Source organism: Manis pentadactyla, chromosome 12, assembly GCF_030020395.1.
Source record: "Manis pentadactyla isolate mManPen7 chromosome 12, mManPen7.hap1, whole genome shotgun sequence".
Classification (NCBI taxonomy): domain Eukaryota; kingdom Metazoa; phylum Chordata; class Mammalia; order Pholidota; family Manidae; genus Manis; species Manis pentadactyla.
This window is the reverse complement of record NC_080030.1, coordinates 18299037-18314461: the sequence shown is the minus strand read 5'-3', so window position 1 is coordinate 18314461 and position 15425 is coordinate 18299037. Positions and strand designations below refer to the sequence as shown.

The 15425-nt window shown below is 51.1% G+C and overlaps 1 protein-coding gene across 12 annotated transcripts in view; it reads left to right on the top strand.

The window, feature by feature from the left end:
- Positions 1 to 15425, top strand: part of NFIX (nuclear factor I X) — a 94779-nt gene that overhangs the window by 27282 nt on the left and 52072 nt on the right. For 11 of the 12 annotated variants that reach the window (XM_036878620.2, XM_036878626.2, XM_036878613.2 and 8 more), the window contains one exon: positions 181 to 712. In XM_036878620.2, the coding sequence (XP_036734515.1) occupies positions 181 to 712 (532 nt within the window). Of the gene's footprint in view, positions 1 to 141; positions 713 to 15425 lie in introns of those variants that run through there. The other variant, XM_036878683.2, reaches the window with a different exon arrangement.

Here is a 15425-nt window from a genome sequence, read left to right as displayed (position 1 = left end):
TGGTTCCAGACCACACTTTTGTAGAACAATCACAAGAGAAAATTTTCGTGGGGGGAGGAGGAGAAGACGATTTTTCTTGTTATCCCCTTCTAACGCCGCTTCTCTCCTTTCTCTTCCCCCTCACCCCGTCTTCCCTCCTCTTGTCCCTTGCCCCGCATGCTCCCGGCTTGCCGCCTGCAGGATGAGTTCCACCCGTTCATCGAGGCTCTGCTGCCTCACGTCCGAGCCTTCTCCTACACCTGGTTCAACCTGCAGGCGCGGAAGCGCAAGTACTTCAAGAAGCACGAGAAGCGGATGTCGAAGGACGAGGAGCGGGCGGTGAAGGATGAGCTGCTGGGTGAGAAGCCCGAGATCAAGCAGAAGTGGGCATCCCGGCTGCTGGCCAAGCTGCGCAAAGACATCCGGCCCGAGTTCCGAGAGGACTTCGTGCTGACCATCACGGGCAAGAAGCCCCCCTGCTGCGTGCTTTCCAACCCCGACCAGAAGGGCAAGATCCGGCGGATTGACTGCCTGCGCCAGGCCGACAAGGTGTGGCGGCTGGACCTGGTCATGGTGATTTTGTTTAAGGGGATCCCCCTGGAAAGTACTGATGGGGAGCGGCTCTACAAGTCGCCCCAGTGCTCGAACCCCGGCCTGTGCGTCCAGCCACATCACATTGGAGTCACAATCAAAGAACTGGATCTTTATCTGGCTTACTTTGTCCACACTCCGGGTAGGTCGCTTTCAATCCCTCCCTCCCCTATTTTATTTTACTTGCTGGCATTTGTTGTGTTTATTGTTCCTCTTTTTTCCAAACGATACATAATACATGCTATGGGCCTAACTGCTGTACCTGTCCTGCTGAGGCCTGCAGCACGTTTGATGTTCCTTTTTCCCGTATTTCCCTCCACCCTCTCCATTCTTCCTCCTTTGCTCCCTTGCCATGTTACCAATTTTGTGCATCTCCATCTTTGGAGGACTCATCTTTCCGAAAAGACACTGCAGGTCTTAGGACTGGGGCCAAGGTGCCCCAGAATTACCCGCGATGGTGAGTCTGTGATGAACATCGCCACCAACACCACTACCACAACCACCCAAAAAAAAAAAAATCAATCGTTGCTCTGATTTAAAATGAGTCAGAAGTATAGGGGGGCAGGTGCTGGTTTTCCTGCCATCTTCCCCTCAAGTCCTGGGGGAAAGCTGGATTTGGCACATGGGGGTGGGCAGCAGTTCAGCAGAGAAAGGGGCATGTAAGCCCTCTCCCCACCCCCAGTGTGAGATGGAATGAAGAGAAAAGAGGAGAGAAGGCAGAGGTGGGCAGATTCTGGGGCCCACATGCCCGGCGGGAGCTGTTTTAGCTGGGATTTGGCTATCAGAGTGAAGGAGAGTCGTCTGATTTCATTGAGAGCGAAAATGAGCTGATACTCCTTGTGCTCTTCCCCTTCGTTGTGTTCCGCTGAAGCAGCAGCGAGTCCCCAGGACAGACGCCCAAAGCCCCTGCACCTCCGCCGGGCACTGAGAGGCTCTCCGGCACAGTCAGGAAGCCGCACTGCTGCAGCAGAGGTCTTAACAAAACCAACAATCAAAAAACTCTTGTCAAATTTCCTTTTCCTTTTGTGTTCCAAGTAGTTCCAGTTTTCCTCTTTGCTTTTCCAATTTTACCCTGTATTTTAGGTCAGGATGGTTCAGTTCTCCTCTCTTCCTTCCCACTCCCCTTCCCTTTTTATAATTTCTTTCCGCTTTTGTTTTCTTACAAATTGAAACAGAGATGGCTGGTTAATTTTTAGCCTCCACTCAGCTACGCCCAATTTACTGCCGCCTTTGAAACCTAAACGGGCAGCACTCTGTGATTAAGCAAGGCAGAAGTGTGTTTACATTATGCCCAACCAACTTGTAATGAAAGGGCTACCAAACCGTTCTTTCTCTGTGTGTGTTTTTCCTTTCCTCCTTTCCAGTATTTCCACCGTTGTTTCTCTTCTTTCTCTTTATACGAATGTAGGAGAATGTGGCTTAACTTCAACTCTGTCAATGTTCTTTCCCACAAGTGTGTGTGTGTGTGTGTGTGTCTTCCTTCCCGTTCATTCACAGAAAAGAAAAGCAACTCACTTTTCTGCTGTGGTCACCCCCTTGCCTGTTCGGGAAGTTGGGATAAGTATGACTTAATCCAGAAATGAAATTTGGGGGAGCTTTCCGCATTAGGTTGACTGGGATTAGCACTGAGAGTTTGTATGTTATGGAACTCTGGGGAGGAAAAGGTGGTATCTGAAGCTTCTCTTCTTGCTCATTCTCTCACACTGTAAGGTGGCTTTGGTAGTTGGTTGGAGGCAGTGGACATGGTCCCCGGCCCCCCGCCGCCCCTACTACCCTGCCTCCTGTCATGGATCTTTCTCAGCCTGAACCTGGCCCTGTACGGCTATGACCCTTCATGAAGAATGACCAACTGCCAGTCCTCTCCCCCATTTGTCCTTTCTCTTTTTGAAAAAGAGACTAAAAAAAAATTTAAAAGTAATCGCCTATTCTCTGTCTACACAGTGAGTCAGAGTGGGGAGGGTGTGTGCCTGGTGGCTTAGGGGAGGCTTGGAGTCTTCAGCTTATGTCTGTCAGATAGCTCCTCTGCCAGGGTATCCTGTACCTTCTGATTTTAGAACTAGAGCCTCCAGGACAGAAATCAATACTCATCTTCTTCCTGAGCTGGCTTCCTCCTGCCCTGCTCTCTAGATGGATCCCTGTAGCAGAGGTGTTTCCCTGGCCTCTTTTATTTTAGACCAAATTCTTGACTGCTGCCAGCATGGGGCTGAGGTGGGAAGAAGTGTGTGTGATGAAGGAGACTGTTTTCTGGCTAGCTTTCTGGCTCCGGGACTGACCTGGCAGGTGTTGGGAGAAGGGAGGTGCTTCCACTGCCCCCCAGCTACTGTGAGATCATTTGCCCAGGAATATGAGTGAATTCATGCCCCATCGCATGCACCCAGGCCACCTCTGTCCCAGTTGAGGCTGAGTTCCTTGACAAAAGCTGAGTGGAAGACTGAGGACGTTTTTAATAATTCATCTATAATTCAGCTCCCTGGTATCCAGGTAGTTTCAGTGAGGGTAGGATTTTTCTTGCTAGAACTGCTTTAATTCAAGTGTGCCTTACTAAAGGAGTGGGGGTGACTTGGTGCAGCATGGGCCGCCAGTGGCCTTGGGTAGGGGGTCTCAAGATGGCATGGAGTGGGCACAGCTTCCTTTCTGAGCCACCCCAGTTTTCTAGGAAGTGTGTTCTGGCCGAACCCCCAAACAGCATCTGTCTGGGAGCACAGCCTTCTCCAGGCCTGAGCCTATAGACACACTCAGACGGCGCCACTTGCTCCTTCCTCCCAGTGTAAACGGGGTGCAGCCGAGGTGGCAAGGGATTAGACAAGAATTGCTTTGGACTCAGAAAGAAGTGCTTGTTGTTCCTCAAAACTGGGCTGAAGAACCCGATCTGGCTGAGCTGGTGGTCCTGGGTTTGATGAAGAACAAACTTGACATAGTGGTAAGCGTGGGGCTGTGGTTTCGCCTCCAGACGCCTTTGTCATCCATGGCCCTCCAGTGCCCTTGTTTTGCCCCACATGAAGCTAGGGATGAATAAAGGATGCATGTGTGACATCAGGAGCTCCACTCCCAGACTATGGGATCTGAAAGGCTGCCCAGAGCATGCCGTGGCCCCACATGGGCAACCCTCCTCTGGGAAGGAAGGAATCTTGCTGCGTGTCTGCTATTTAGAGAGGAGATCGAGGCAGAGCTAGGTCAGAGAGCACTGCCATGGGATGGAGGAGGTACATTCCTGGTAACAGCCTTCCATCCAGAGGGGGTGTCCCTGGGCAAGTGGCTGGAAATGGAGAGTTGGGGAAGGGGTAATGTGGGCCAGGAATCCTCTGCCAGTGTGAGGGCTGAGGGCTGAGCTGGCAGAAGCACTGCAGCAGACTATCTCTAGGGCATCTGCAGGGCTCTGAAAGTCTCCTGGTGTGCTCACACCTTCCCCCACCCAGGCCTCAGTCGGTGGTAGGAAAGAAAAGAAATCTGAAAGTAATAAAGTGCTTTCCTGCCTAGAAATGTCATCTTCTCCCTGTCAGCAGTGGAGGCCCACCAAGTCCAGGCATTTGGGTGGTGGCTCCTCATCTCAGCTATTTCATTACGGAGAAGGAACCCCCACCACCAGTGCCAGCAGTTGCAGACTTATGGCCAGTCTTGATTCATCCATACCCTCCACTGCACGCCCACGCTGGGTTTAGAAGAAAATCTAGACATCAAAGCCTTTCATCTGTAAATATTTCTGTACACATCTCTAAAGATAAGAACTCTTGAAAAATGTACCCGCAATACCACTATCGCACCTAAAAATAATCAACAACTTCTTTATATGGTCAGATAGCTAGTCAGTGTTCACATTTCCTTAATTATCTCTTAATTTTGTTTGTTTGCATGGATCAAAACCCAGATCAGGTCCATGTACTACAATGGGTTGATGTGTCTTTCAAGACTCATAATCTCTAGGTGGTCCTCCTCCTCCTCCTCTTCCTCCTTCATCTTAGTTTCTTTTCTGGCAGTTTTTGGGTTGCTGTTGAAGGAACCGAGTCATTTGTCCTGTAGGGTTTCCATGCCTGGACTCTGCAAATTGTGCTTCCCTGGATCATTCAGTGCGCTGCTCTGAGAGGAGATTCTGCCTCCCTCCTGGCCTGATCCTGGTACAGCTGGGCCTTACCTGTCGCAGGAAATGGATTAGCACCTGAGGATTTGTCTAAGTGAACATTTTCAAATGTAAACTTGCTCTTCTGAGGTATAAGAGCTCCTGGTTTTTGCTCTGTGCTTCCAGGCTTGGAGTTTTGAAGTGAGCACTGGTTTTCAGCCCCTTGTCTGCATCCTTCTCTGGTGTGAAGGGCATCTCTTGGCCATGTCAGCCCATCCAAGAGGGGGGCCAATGCCAGTGATACCCTCCAAGCCTTTGCTGGATGCCTGGCCTGTCTGGTGGCTCTGGTAAAAATGCATGGGAGGGGTCACAGGAGTACCAGCCACCCTCTCAGAGGGCTAACCCCTACCGTAGCCCCTATGCCACCTCACCCACTGCCTCCTTTTACAAAGTTCAGAAATGCCACTGGTCTGTGTCTTTGAGGCAGCACCATCTGGTGCCAGGGCTGGTGAAGACAGATTCATAAAATTAGCAAGACATACAGATTATCTTTTAATGCAACATAGGATCCCCTTTAGAACATCCTGAAAGAAATAACACTGTCATTCAAGGGTCAGCTTTGGTTGTTGTAAAATTCTTCTGTTTATTTAACTCAGAGGATGGTTAAGGGATTAAACCAGATAATACTTTAAGGTACCAGCACACAGCAGGCAAGCAGTGGATGGCAGCTGCCTCAGTTACTATTGTTAGGATCTCGTGAGCCCGAGGCTGTCTCCGTATCACCTTGACCTGTCAGTCCTATTTCTGTCTTATGGGGGGCCCAGGTGAGAGCTAATTTTTCTTGAACATAGCAGCCTTTTACATGCTGAAGGTAGTGCTCACGGTTCCTCTCCCCTCTCCCCCAGGAAGTTGTCCCTTCTCCAGGCCAAACATTGCCAGTCAGTCCCTTCCGCCTCCCGCATGTGATGTAGCTCCTTGTGCCCTTGCCATTTTGTTCACCACCCCTTGGAGGTCCTCTTAAACTGGGGTGTTTGGTATTGAACACAGAAACTCTAGGTGTGGTCATATCCCATGGGAGCTATAGGATTTTTGGGGCCTCCCAGCTACGTAATTTGTGGGACCTAATGCAAAATGAGAATGCAAGGCACCCAGTTCAAAGTGATTAGGAATTGCGACACAACAGAGTTAAAGCATTAAACCAAGCATGGTGTCTGTGTGACTGGCCAGGCTGCCTTTGCTCTGTTAATGTGACATGGGTGCCTGGCTCTCTGTGATCTGGAAGGGTGATAGGGCTCAGACTGGCCTCAGCAGGGGTGTGGCCCCAAAGAGGAGATCAGAGATGCCCAGACCCAGTCCTTGGGCTTGGTTTTATTCTGGGACTCCTTTGGCCATCTGCTCCCATACCCTTTGTCCACAGCGCATGTCTGCCCAACCAGTCAGGGGTCTCTGCTGGCTGGGACATGCAGGGGGTCTTGGTGCTGTACTCCACTGGCTGGTTGGAAGCTGTAGTTCAATGAAAAAAAGAACCACCCTTGTCTGAGCTTGAGCTGGGAGACATGGGCTGTGAATAAGCCAGAGGGGACCTGGACGCCTGAGCATGGTGACCAGCTGTGCTCTACCGCCCACCCAGGGGAAACAGGGCTACTCTGCAGCAGGAGGGCTGGGGTCCAGACATGCAGAAGGACTTCCTGAGGATTTTGTTTACTTTTTGGCACTGAAATACGCACTTGGTGAACCTACTATGAGCAAAGCCCCTCTAAGAATGAGAGACTGATGCACATGGCAGGCTGGGTGAAGGCCTTGTGATGATTTCTAGAAGGCGCTGTCCTGTAGGCGTGAACATTAAGTGATCTTAGCTGGAGGGGAGAGAAGACCCAGCAGGGCTTCCATCAGGGGCCCTGAAGAGGAATACAGGGCCCATCTCGACCACCATATAGTGTTGCAGAGACTTGGGGTGCCGAGGAAGGGTGGGCCAGAGGGGCAGAGGGCTGTGCCATGGTCTCCCTCTGTTCTGGGTCCTCTAGCAGCTGATAGAGGACATAGCTGAGTGTCCCCCTTTCTGCCAGGAAAGAAGGTAGCTCCCTCCCCACCCCTTTTCTCTTTGCCCCATCAGTCCCCCCCCCACCCTGTCTCAGGAGCTGCCACGCTTCAGTTATTTTATCCTTCAGTGTCCGATTCAGAAGTCCTTTCAAAGGCCCCAGCCGTGTCAGCGCGGTGCTCACACAAAAGGCCTCTTTGATTTCTTGTTTGTTTTCATTTGCCAGCAGAGGGGGAGGGGGCAGGGGAGAAAGAGCTTCTGGGTTTTAAAATTTTTATTTGGGTTGCTTCATTTTTAGAGGAGTCAGCTCCCTGGAACTCCTTTCTGATTTGGGGGCTTGGAGGCAAGGGGCGGCCTTCTGGTGAGAGGGCTGGGTGGGAAGTGTGGGCTGCCTCAAAGTGAAGGAGAAGGTCATGGGGCATAGTTGTTGATTCACTTTCAGACATTCTGTCCTAGACCCAAGGTGGGAAGAGTCAGGTTGGAGCCCTGATGGTTGGGTGAGGAAAAGTCTGAAGTGTCAGCACCAAGGGACACTCCCCTGCTAGCTGTGTCCCTAGCAGAGGCCTCATCACAGCTGTAGGACCTGCGTAGTCCTGAACCTCAACTTTGCCATTTTCCCTTTACCATTCTTGATTCTGCCGTTTCTCTCTTGGTTAGACGGGAAGTGGGGGTCTTTCTAGCATGCACACACCTCAGAAATTCTTAGCACCTTGAAACACAGGCTGGGGCTCCCACTCTCTATCAGGGAATAAATTGGAGGGGTGAGAGGTCTACCCAGCAACTGGGCATCTGGCTAGCAATGGTGCCCACAGGCCCAGGATGAGTCCCCCAGGCTCTCTCTCTCACCCCGTACCTCTTGTCTGTCCATGATGGCTGCTTTGTGAGATGCTGCAGCATGCGTGCAGAGGACCTAACCACTTGCTTGTGGAGGACTTTGAGGGCAGGCTGGTACTGCTGAGGCACTGCCCAGGAGGGAGCAGAGGCTGAGAGGAGCCAGAGGGCCACTTGTGCCCACCTCTCTGGCAGAGACACACAGACCAGCACCTGTTGGGGTGCATACTTTAAACACATACGGGTGTGCCCCGACATACTAGTAAGAAGAGGTGCAGCCTGTCGGTTGTCACGCCCTTGCGGTGGCCTGATTGCCAGGGCTTGAGAAGAGAGCACTGGAGAGTGAGGCTTGGGCAGGTGGTCACGGGCATCAGCAACAGGGAAGTGGGCCCACGGGGTGAGGGGGGTTCCGTAGGGCTTGGTTGGCAGACGGGAGGAGGAGGAGGCTGGGGGGCTGAGAGATAGATAAATATAGCTGATGGCATTTCTGATGATAGGTTTTTCTTGGCACTGAGGGCACTGTGGAAAACAGCACGACAAACGCCCGGCCCCACAGGCCGCCGTCGCCATTTTAAGCATGTTTGAGCCGAAGGGTTGTTGGCATTAGAAGAGGGTCCCAGCAGGCGGAGGGGCTGTGCAGGGATATTTGGCTGGACTGGGCTTTATTTTACCCAACTGGGTGCCTGGGTTCCTTACTTTGTCCAAATGAATATCTAACTTCTGATTTTCTGGCCTTCTGGAGATTAAAAAAAAATATCTGGGTGTTGCCATTTGTGGTCGTCTCTCCCAAGTGACTTATGCCTCACCAGCCGCCGTGGCCTGTCTGTCAGTGGGGATGTGGCTGTCCTGGCTCTTTTCCTCACGTTGGATGTCTTCTGGGGGGAGGACCATCGTTTGCTATTATTTCGGGGACACACAGTAACTTAAGGGGTACACTTTTGTCCAGGCTCTGAACCTCTTGTTCCTTGTTGACAGAGAAGAGGGCATCCCCTTAGTCTCTGTCCCCCGCTTTGATTCTGTTTTTCCGCTGAAGGTCCAGTATGGCCAAGGCACTGTGCTGAGTCCTGTCTGTGTGTTGACCACCCAAATTGTCATACCAGTTCTAGTTTTAAGCCCATGCTTCAGGTTGCACACGCACATGCACATGTATGCGTGTGTGTGTGCACGCTCAGGAGACACAAATGGGTTTCTTTGGGTAGGGAGGAATTGGTGAGCTAGACCTGGGGACCTGGGAGGCTTCCTGGAAGATGACCTGCTTGAACCGCACCTTGAAAGACAATGAGGAATTAGCTCGTTTTTGTCAGCTGGCTGAGCCTTTTTAGCCTGCGGGGAGCTGATTCCCTCCTCACAATGGCTGAGTGATACAGGTGGGGCAGGTATTATTATCCCCCATACAGAGAAGGGAACCCAAGTACAGAGATGTCAAGGCACTCAGGTCACACGATGCGTTTCCGGCAGAAGGACCCCAGGTCATTGAGCATCTCAGCTTCCCTCTGGGGCCTTGCTGCCACCCCTTGAACTTTACCAGTATTGCTGGCCTTGGTGGAGTCTCAGAGGAGAAAGCCAAGTGAGTCCTCATGGCCTCACTTAGGAGCTTAGACAGAGGGGCTGAAGCCCAGCCTGTGGCTCAGCTCAAGGGCTCCCCCAGCCGCTGGGATGGAGGCAGTGGGCACCTGGCCTGTCCTTGACACTGGCCTCCCTCCCCACCCGCTGGCCCCCTGCCTCTGACCTGAGAGGCGGCATAATAACTTAGATGGGGACTGTCGGCTGGACACCCCACCCTGCTGCAGCCAACTCAGCTTCTTGGCATCCCTTCTTGGAACTGGGGGAGGGCAGGTAGAGTGTGCAGGAAGTCCAGGCGTGGGGCCAGGTGAGCTCGGCTGGATCTCGGGATCCCTGATCCTAGCTCTGTCACACCCTTTTCCTGGGAGCCTGCTTGAAATTGCAGTTCGAAATAAAAATGAATGTAATTATCCTGATTAACCAGATGATCGCTGGAAGTTTTGCAGTAATCTGCTCTTCACGGCCTTTTGTGCTCCTTCACATAGCACTCTTACCCTTATCCATTTCTTAAAGTTTGAAAACTTTGGGACTGTGTATATAAAAATTCTACCAACTTGCTGAGGGGCTGGGTTGTGGGAGAGGCTGGCTGGTTCATGGCTAAAGATTTTACCTGTTTCTGTGGCTTGTAAGACAAGGACGTACCCTCTTAACCATTGGTATCAGCTCTTGTAGAGCAGGGTTTCCCGACCACAGCACTGTTGACTTTTGGGCCAGGTAATTCTGTCATGGAGACCATTCTGTGCATTGTAGGTAGTTAGCAACATCTCTGGCCTCAGCCCACTAGATGCCAGTTGCAACCCCCCACCCAAGGTGTAACAACCAAAATATCTCCAGACATTTCCAAGTGTCCCTGGGGACAGGATTGACCAGGCTGAGAACCTGGGTGAAACAGGGATTCAAACAGAATATCCCCAGTGTTTACCTCTTGCCTCTCCTCCAGTTCAGAACCTCACGTACCTTTTCTCTCCTGGCAACAGAACTTCTGAGCCTCAGCTGTTGCCCTGCACATCCTATGCCATTTTCCCTTTTCTGGGCAGCAGGCCCCTGCGCTGACACCGTCGGGGGTCCTTTCCCCCATGGGAATGATGAGCCCCTGCTCCAGGTCTCCTGCTGAACAGCCGCCTGCTGTCTTGCATCATCTTGGTCTCCCTGTGTGCCAGGTTGCTGACACGGGCCCTGAAGCAAGGGTCTGCTGCTCGGCTGACCCAGGCCTATGTGGTGAGCCAGTGACCCTATAAAGCCCATCTCAGAGCCCAAGGAGCGGCACACGTTTGTTTCTCTCTATAGCATGGGTTGCAGAGACTGGAACTGTTGCCTGAACCTCAGCACTGCTCTTTTTAAATGATGTATTTCTTTTTATTATAGTAATAAAACACACTGTTTGTAAAACATACAAACAATAGAGAAATGTAAGAGACAGGCAGGTCTGCAAACCACCCTCCTGCACAGGAGAGTAACTCACTTCCCAGATTCGTGTAGGTTCTAATTTTTGTCATCAATTCACATATCAGATAGCTTTTAAATATAGAAATATCTATTTTCATAGCAGACAGTATGTTTGGGCTGATTAAATTGAGTGCTGTCAAGTGCCACTGTGGTCTTAATTTTACCCAACCCGTGCCCATTCCACTCATGTCCCCTGTGGCCTCAGGTTCAGAGCCATCTCCCCTGAAGTGACAATTTCTGCTTGTCTGTCTGGGAGCAGGGTGACCGGCATAGCATGTGTTGGTGTCTGAATGGCCAGGTTCCATGCCTAGGACATTCCTGCTGGCAGTGTAACCCTGATGGTAGAAATCAGGGCCCAAGCCTCAGCCTGTGCTGAGACCCCACCAAAGGCCCAGCCACCACAGGGGTTGAGATGGGGCACTGAGGGAAGGAGGGGCCTTTGAGAAGTGGCCTGCTTGGCCCCCACCCCTCACCTCAGAAGCCGGCTTCCCACCTCTTTCTTAGAGGCCCAGCGTGCTTCTCTGCATGGGACCAATCTTCTACAGCTGGCTTTGTGTCCTGGAGGATTTTCTAGACCTACAGACTCCTTCTCAAGGCAGCTGCTGCTTTTTTCTTTTCTTAAAATGGGGTGTCAGTGTCTGTCCCTCAGCCTTCCAGGATTTATCCTATCATAACTCTTTGTGTCAAGCTTAAAAACATGGCAGAGAGAAAACTGTTCTCTCCAGGCCAGGGGCAGGGGCAAGACAGGGAGAAGGAATCTGGAGATTGCTTGCAGCTTGGTCTGGTCTCTCTGAGGCTGCAGGTGACAGCTGGGAGTAGGGTGACACCTGGTGACTCTTCTGGATTGGATGGAGTGTGTAGAGAGATCAGGAGATCCCTGGAAGTGGCCGGCAGGAGGCCGACCGAGTGCAGCCTTTGAGGAGTGTGTCCTTATTATGCCTGCAGATTATATCCCTATTAGCACATAATTATTATATAATGGGTGTTATTGCATAATGGCAATTATATAACACATAGCCCAAAATGGGGGGGCTGGAGAGTGTAATAAGTGTATATCCTCTGGCTATAAATAGCCACCAGCCCTGCACTGAATCTGTGGTCACACCAGAGCTACCTTATAAATACCCTGCTCTGGGCTATAAATTTCTAGGTGGTGAGGCAGGCAGGCTTGGTACCTAGTTAGGGGGGTGGTAGGAGGGGCCTGCAGCCCCACCCGGCCACATGACCTCATTGTTCCCGTAGTAACAAGAATGCTCCCTGGGGGACCAAGGGAAGAGAGGCCTTTAAAGGGAGGAAGGAGGCAAATGGATAGAAAACTTGGGGTGGGGTTGCTGAATCTGGGGTTGACTGGGGTGGAATCCCAGGGGCAGAGGACTGGGTAGGGTGAGACAGGCCATCTACCCTCAGGTGTTTCAACCAGCACCAGGGCAAGAAACTCCATTTCTTTTCATCTTCTCTTTAGAGGATCTCAGGTCCCCTCCCTGTATATAGCAGGTCATTTGAGATTCAGCTGCCTGTCTGGGAGAACAGGGGAGCCAAACAGTCTCTCCCCCTCCTTCCTTCCCCCAGATGATCTCTCTGTGGTTCTGAGGCCACTTTGCTGGATGGGAGTTGAATGGCACACCAGAGCTCTGCACCCCAGCTATGTACACCCCAGAGGGTGGGGCTGCTTCCCCTACCAGAGATTTTCAGCCAGTTTTGGCCTTAGTAATATAAGAAATATGTGAACAATTTGGTGTGTGTCTCAGAGAGCCTCGTGGAAGTCATGGCACTAGGAGATGATGCCTGGGAAGAAAGAGGAGACAAGGATAGTATTTTGGTCCCAGAAGAAGCTATGGGGTGGGATATGATCTTTTTAGGTGTATGAGAGGTAGTTTCATTTTGGTGAATAGCTACTCTTGTATCCCTGAAGGTAGAAGAGGAAATTGGCAGCTGGGGGGATTGAAGTTGGTTGGGAGGGAGAGAGGGAGGGTGGATGACCAACTCATCCCACTTCGCCCAGTAGTTTCTTGGTTTCAGCACTGACAGTCCCTTGTCCTGGGGACACAAATTGTGAGGCTTTGAACACAAAGGCCACTACTCCATGGAGTAGTAATTCTCAGGGTATTATCCAGCCTGAGAGAGATGGCCAAATGAGAGGCCCCTGCCCTGAGAGCAGCTGGCCACACTGTGTCTTCCTCTGTTGCCCACAACCAGGATCGTTGGTTACCCTAGAACAGCGGTTTTCAACGAGGGGTGACTTTGCCCCCCAGGAACATTTGGCAGTGTCTGTAGACACTTTTGGTTGTCATAACTAGGGGAGAGTGCTGTTGGCATCCAGTGAGTCAAGCCACTGCACAGGACAGTCCCTCAACAGGGAATCAATCATCTGGCCCCAAAGGTCACTAGTGGCAAGGTAAGGTCAAGAAGCTCTGCCTTGGAGAGAGGGTAAGACCCTGAGTCTGTCCTCAAGACAGCCCTTGCCTCTGCTAGCAGAGGGGGGCCCCTGGCCTCCTTTATTAATTTCTTGCAGCAGCTCTATTGTCTGCTTTGTTTGTGGGTAGGGGTCTGGGGCTGGGAGACCTTTTGTAGGGAATCATGGGGCTTCTGAGAGGGCCTTTTCACCCTTGGAAAGCCCTTTGCAGCTAAGACAGTGCCAGGAGTAAGTCCTGCCAGCCAGCATGGTGCTGGTGTGGATCTTTTGCCTGTTATTTTAAAAAAAGGAGGGGAAATCATTAAACACTGATCCCTTATTGCCTACCAAAGTTTCCAAGAGGCAAAACCTGCCCACTTCTCCCTGTTTCAGGCCAGCTCTTCCTGTGTAGCCCTGAGCTGGCCACAGCAGCCTCTGGGTCCATGGGGCCCCCTGAGTGAACAGGCCCAGGGCAAGAACTCATTTCCACGAAAGCCCATCCCCAGGTCCAGCTACCAGGGCAGTACTCTGCCTGCTGCCCAAAGATTTCACAAATGGAACAGGAATGGGAGCTGCATCCCATTCTGGCATGTGGAGTTTCTAGAAATCTGGATTCTAAGCTACCTGATGGCATTGATAGCAGATTACATTTTGCATACATGAAATGTAATGAGGGGAGTGTAGCAAATCCTTTCATTCTCACCTGTGTTTAATGCCTGTTTAGTTTGCTACCCGGCTGCAGTTTACTTGGCGCCCTCTAGCCCTGACCACACACACAGTATGGCCAACTGGTTCATGGTTTCTGCTGGCCTGGGATGGGCCCTGCAGATGATGGCCAAGATGGTGGTGCAGTGGTCTGGTGTGCACTGGGTAGTTGGCCAGAGCAGGAAGAACAGGTGGGCCTTGGGCTGCTCATTGTGTGTGTCAAGCCCTACTCAACTTGGGATGGAGACAGCTAATGAGCATGGGTTGGGAGGCAGGGCCCACAGGTCTGTAGGCAAGGCCTGCCTGCTGTGCCAAGGGAAACTCTGTGGGGAGGAGCAGTGCTGGCTTCGAACACAAAGGCCACTGCTCCACGGAGTAGTAATCCTCAGGGTATTGCCAGCATGAGGGAGATGGCCAAATGAGAGGCCCCTGCCCTGAGGACAGGCCAGATTTCTCTCACTTATTTATGGTATCGTGGCCTATAAAGTGGGCGCAGCACAGAGAACTCTGGGCATAGTTTCAAATACATGCGTTTCTTTTAAATTAAACAACACACACACACACACACACACACACACTAGTTTCAAATACATGCGTTTCTTTTAAATTAAACAACACACACACACACACTAGTTTCAAATACATGCGTTTTAAATTAAACCACACATACACACACACTAGTTTCAAATACATGCGTTTCTTTTAAATTAACACACACACACACACTAGTTTCAAATACATGTGTTTCTTTTAAATTAAACAACACACACACACACACACTAGTTTCAAATACATGCATTTCTTTTAAATTAAACAACACACACACACACACACACACACACACACACACACACACACGGTCTGTTCAATGCTGTTGCCCAGGAGCATTCCCAGCCACGTGGGACAGTAACTGAGGATGATGGTTCTGAAACCACCGTTTAATATTAGATTTTGTAATTCAGGATTCATTAATATAATTACTCTGATGCCAGCTTGGTTTGGCAAAGCCTCTTGAATTGTATTCCTCCCTCACAAAGCTCTCTGGCTGCAGCGATGTCTCTGGTGAACCAGAGCCCCACTCCCCGGGTTTGCGGCTGGTAGGCAGAGGCGTGTGTTGGTCACCTCGGTATACTCTCCCTGGGAGAAGCTGGGCATTCACACAGTGGCGAGTCCTGCCTTTATGTGTCTTGTCATGAGATAGGCACCTCTGGAGAGTCTGTGGCAGAAGCAAGCAGTCAGCTGGGTGAGGCTCCATTTAAATGCAAGTTGGATCCTGGGTTGGGTAATTTGGCTCCCCTGGGATACTTTGCACTTAATTTTGTAGGTTTCTCTTGCTAGCCTGGAATCTTGGAACTGTAACTATGTTTTATCTGCCTTTGCATCTGTCCGTTGCCCAGCCTATAGTTTTATACAACTCATAAACCCGTTTTGAATATTGAATTACCTTCAGATGGGAAGCAGCTGACAGCCCATCCTTAAGACAGCAGAAAGGCATGAAACAGCATAAAACTCAGAAATGGGGCTGATGAAGGAAGGGAGTGAAGGCAGGGGAGAGGGGCTGGTGTGCTTTCTGGGTGGGCATCATGGGGGGAGAGAATGCTGACAGATGAGTGGTAGAAGCTTCCAGAAGGCTGGAAGGAATGTGGCAAGCAAGTGAGAAGCTATGGGTTAATGGGTTGAAAGGGACTTGGTTTCTCAAAATATTTTTTTTCCCTTTACAGGAATGAGGTGTCAGGAAAATGGGGGAAAAGCAGCCCTTTTCCTGGCCCCTGACTCATCCTCTGGCCCCTTCTTAGAGGGGCCCCTGCCGGGTGGGTCAGCCTGCC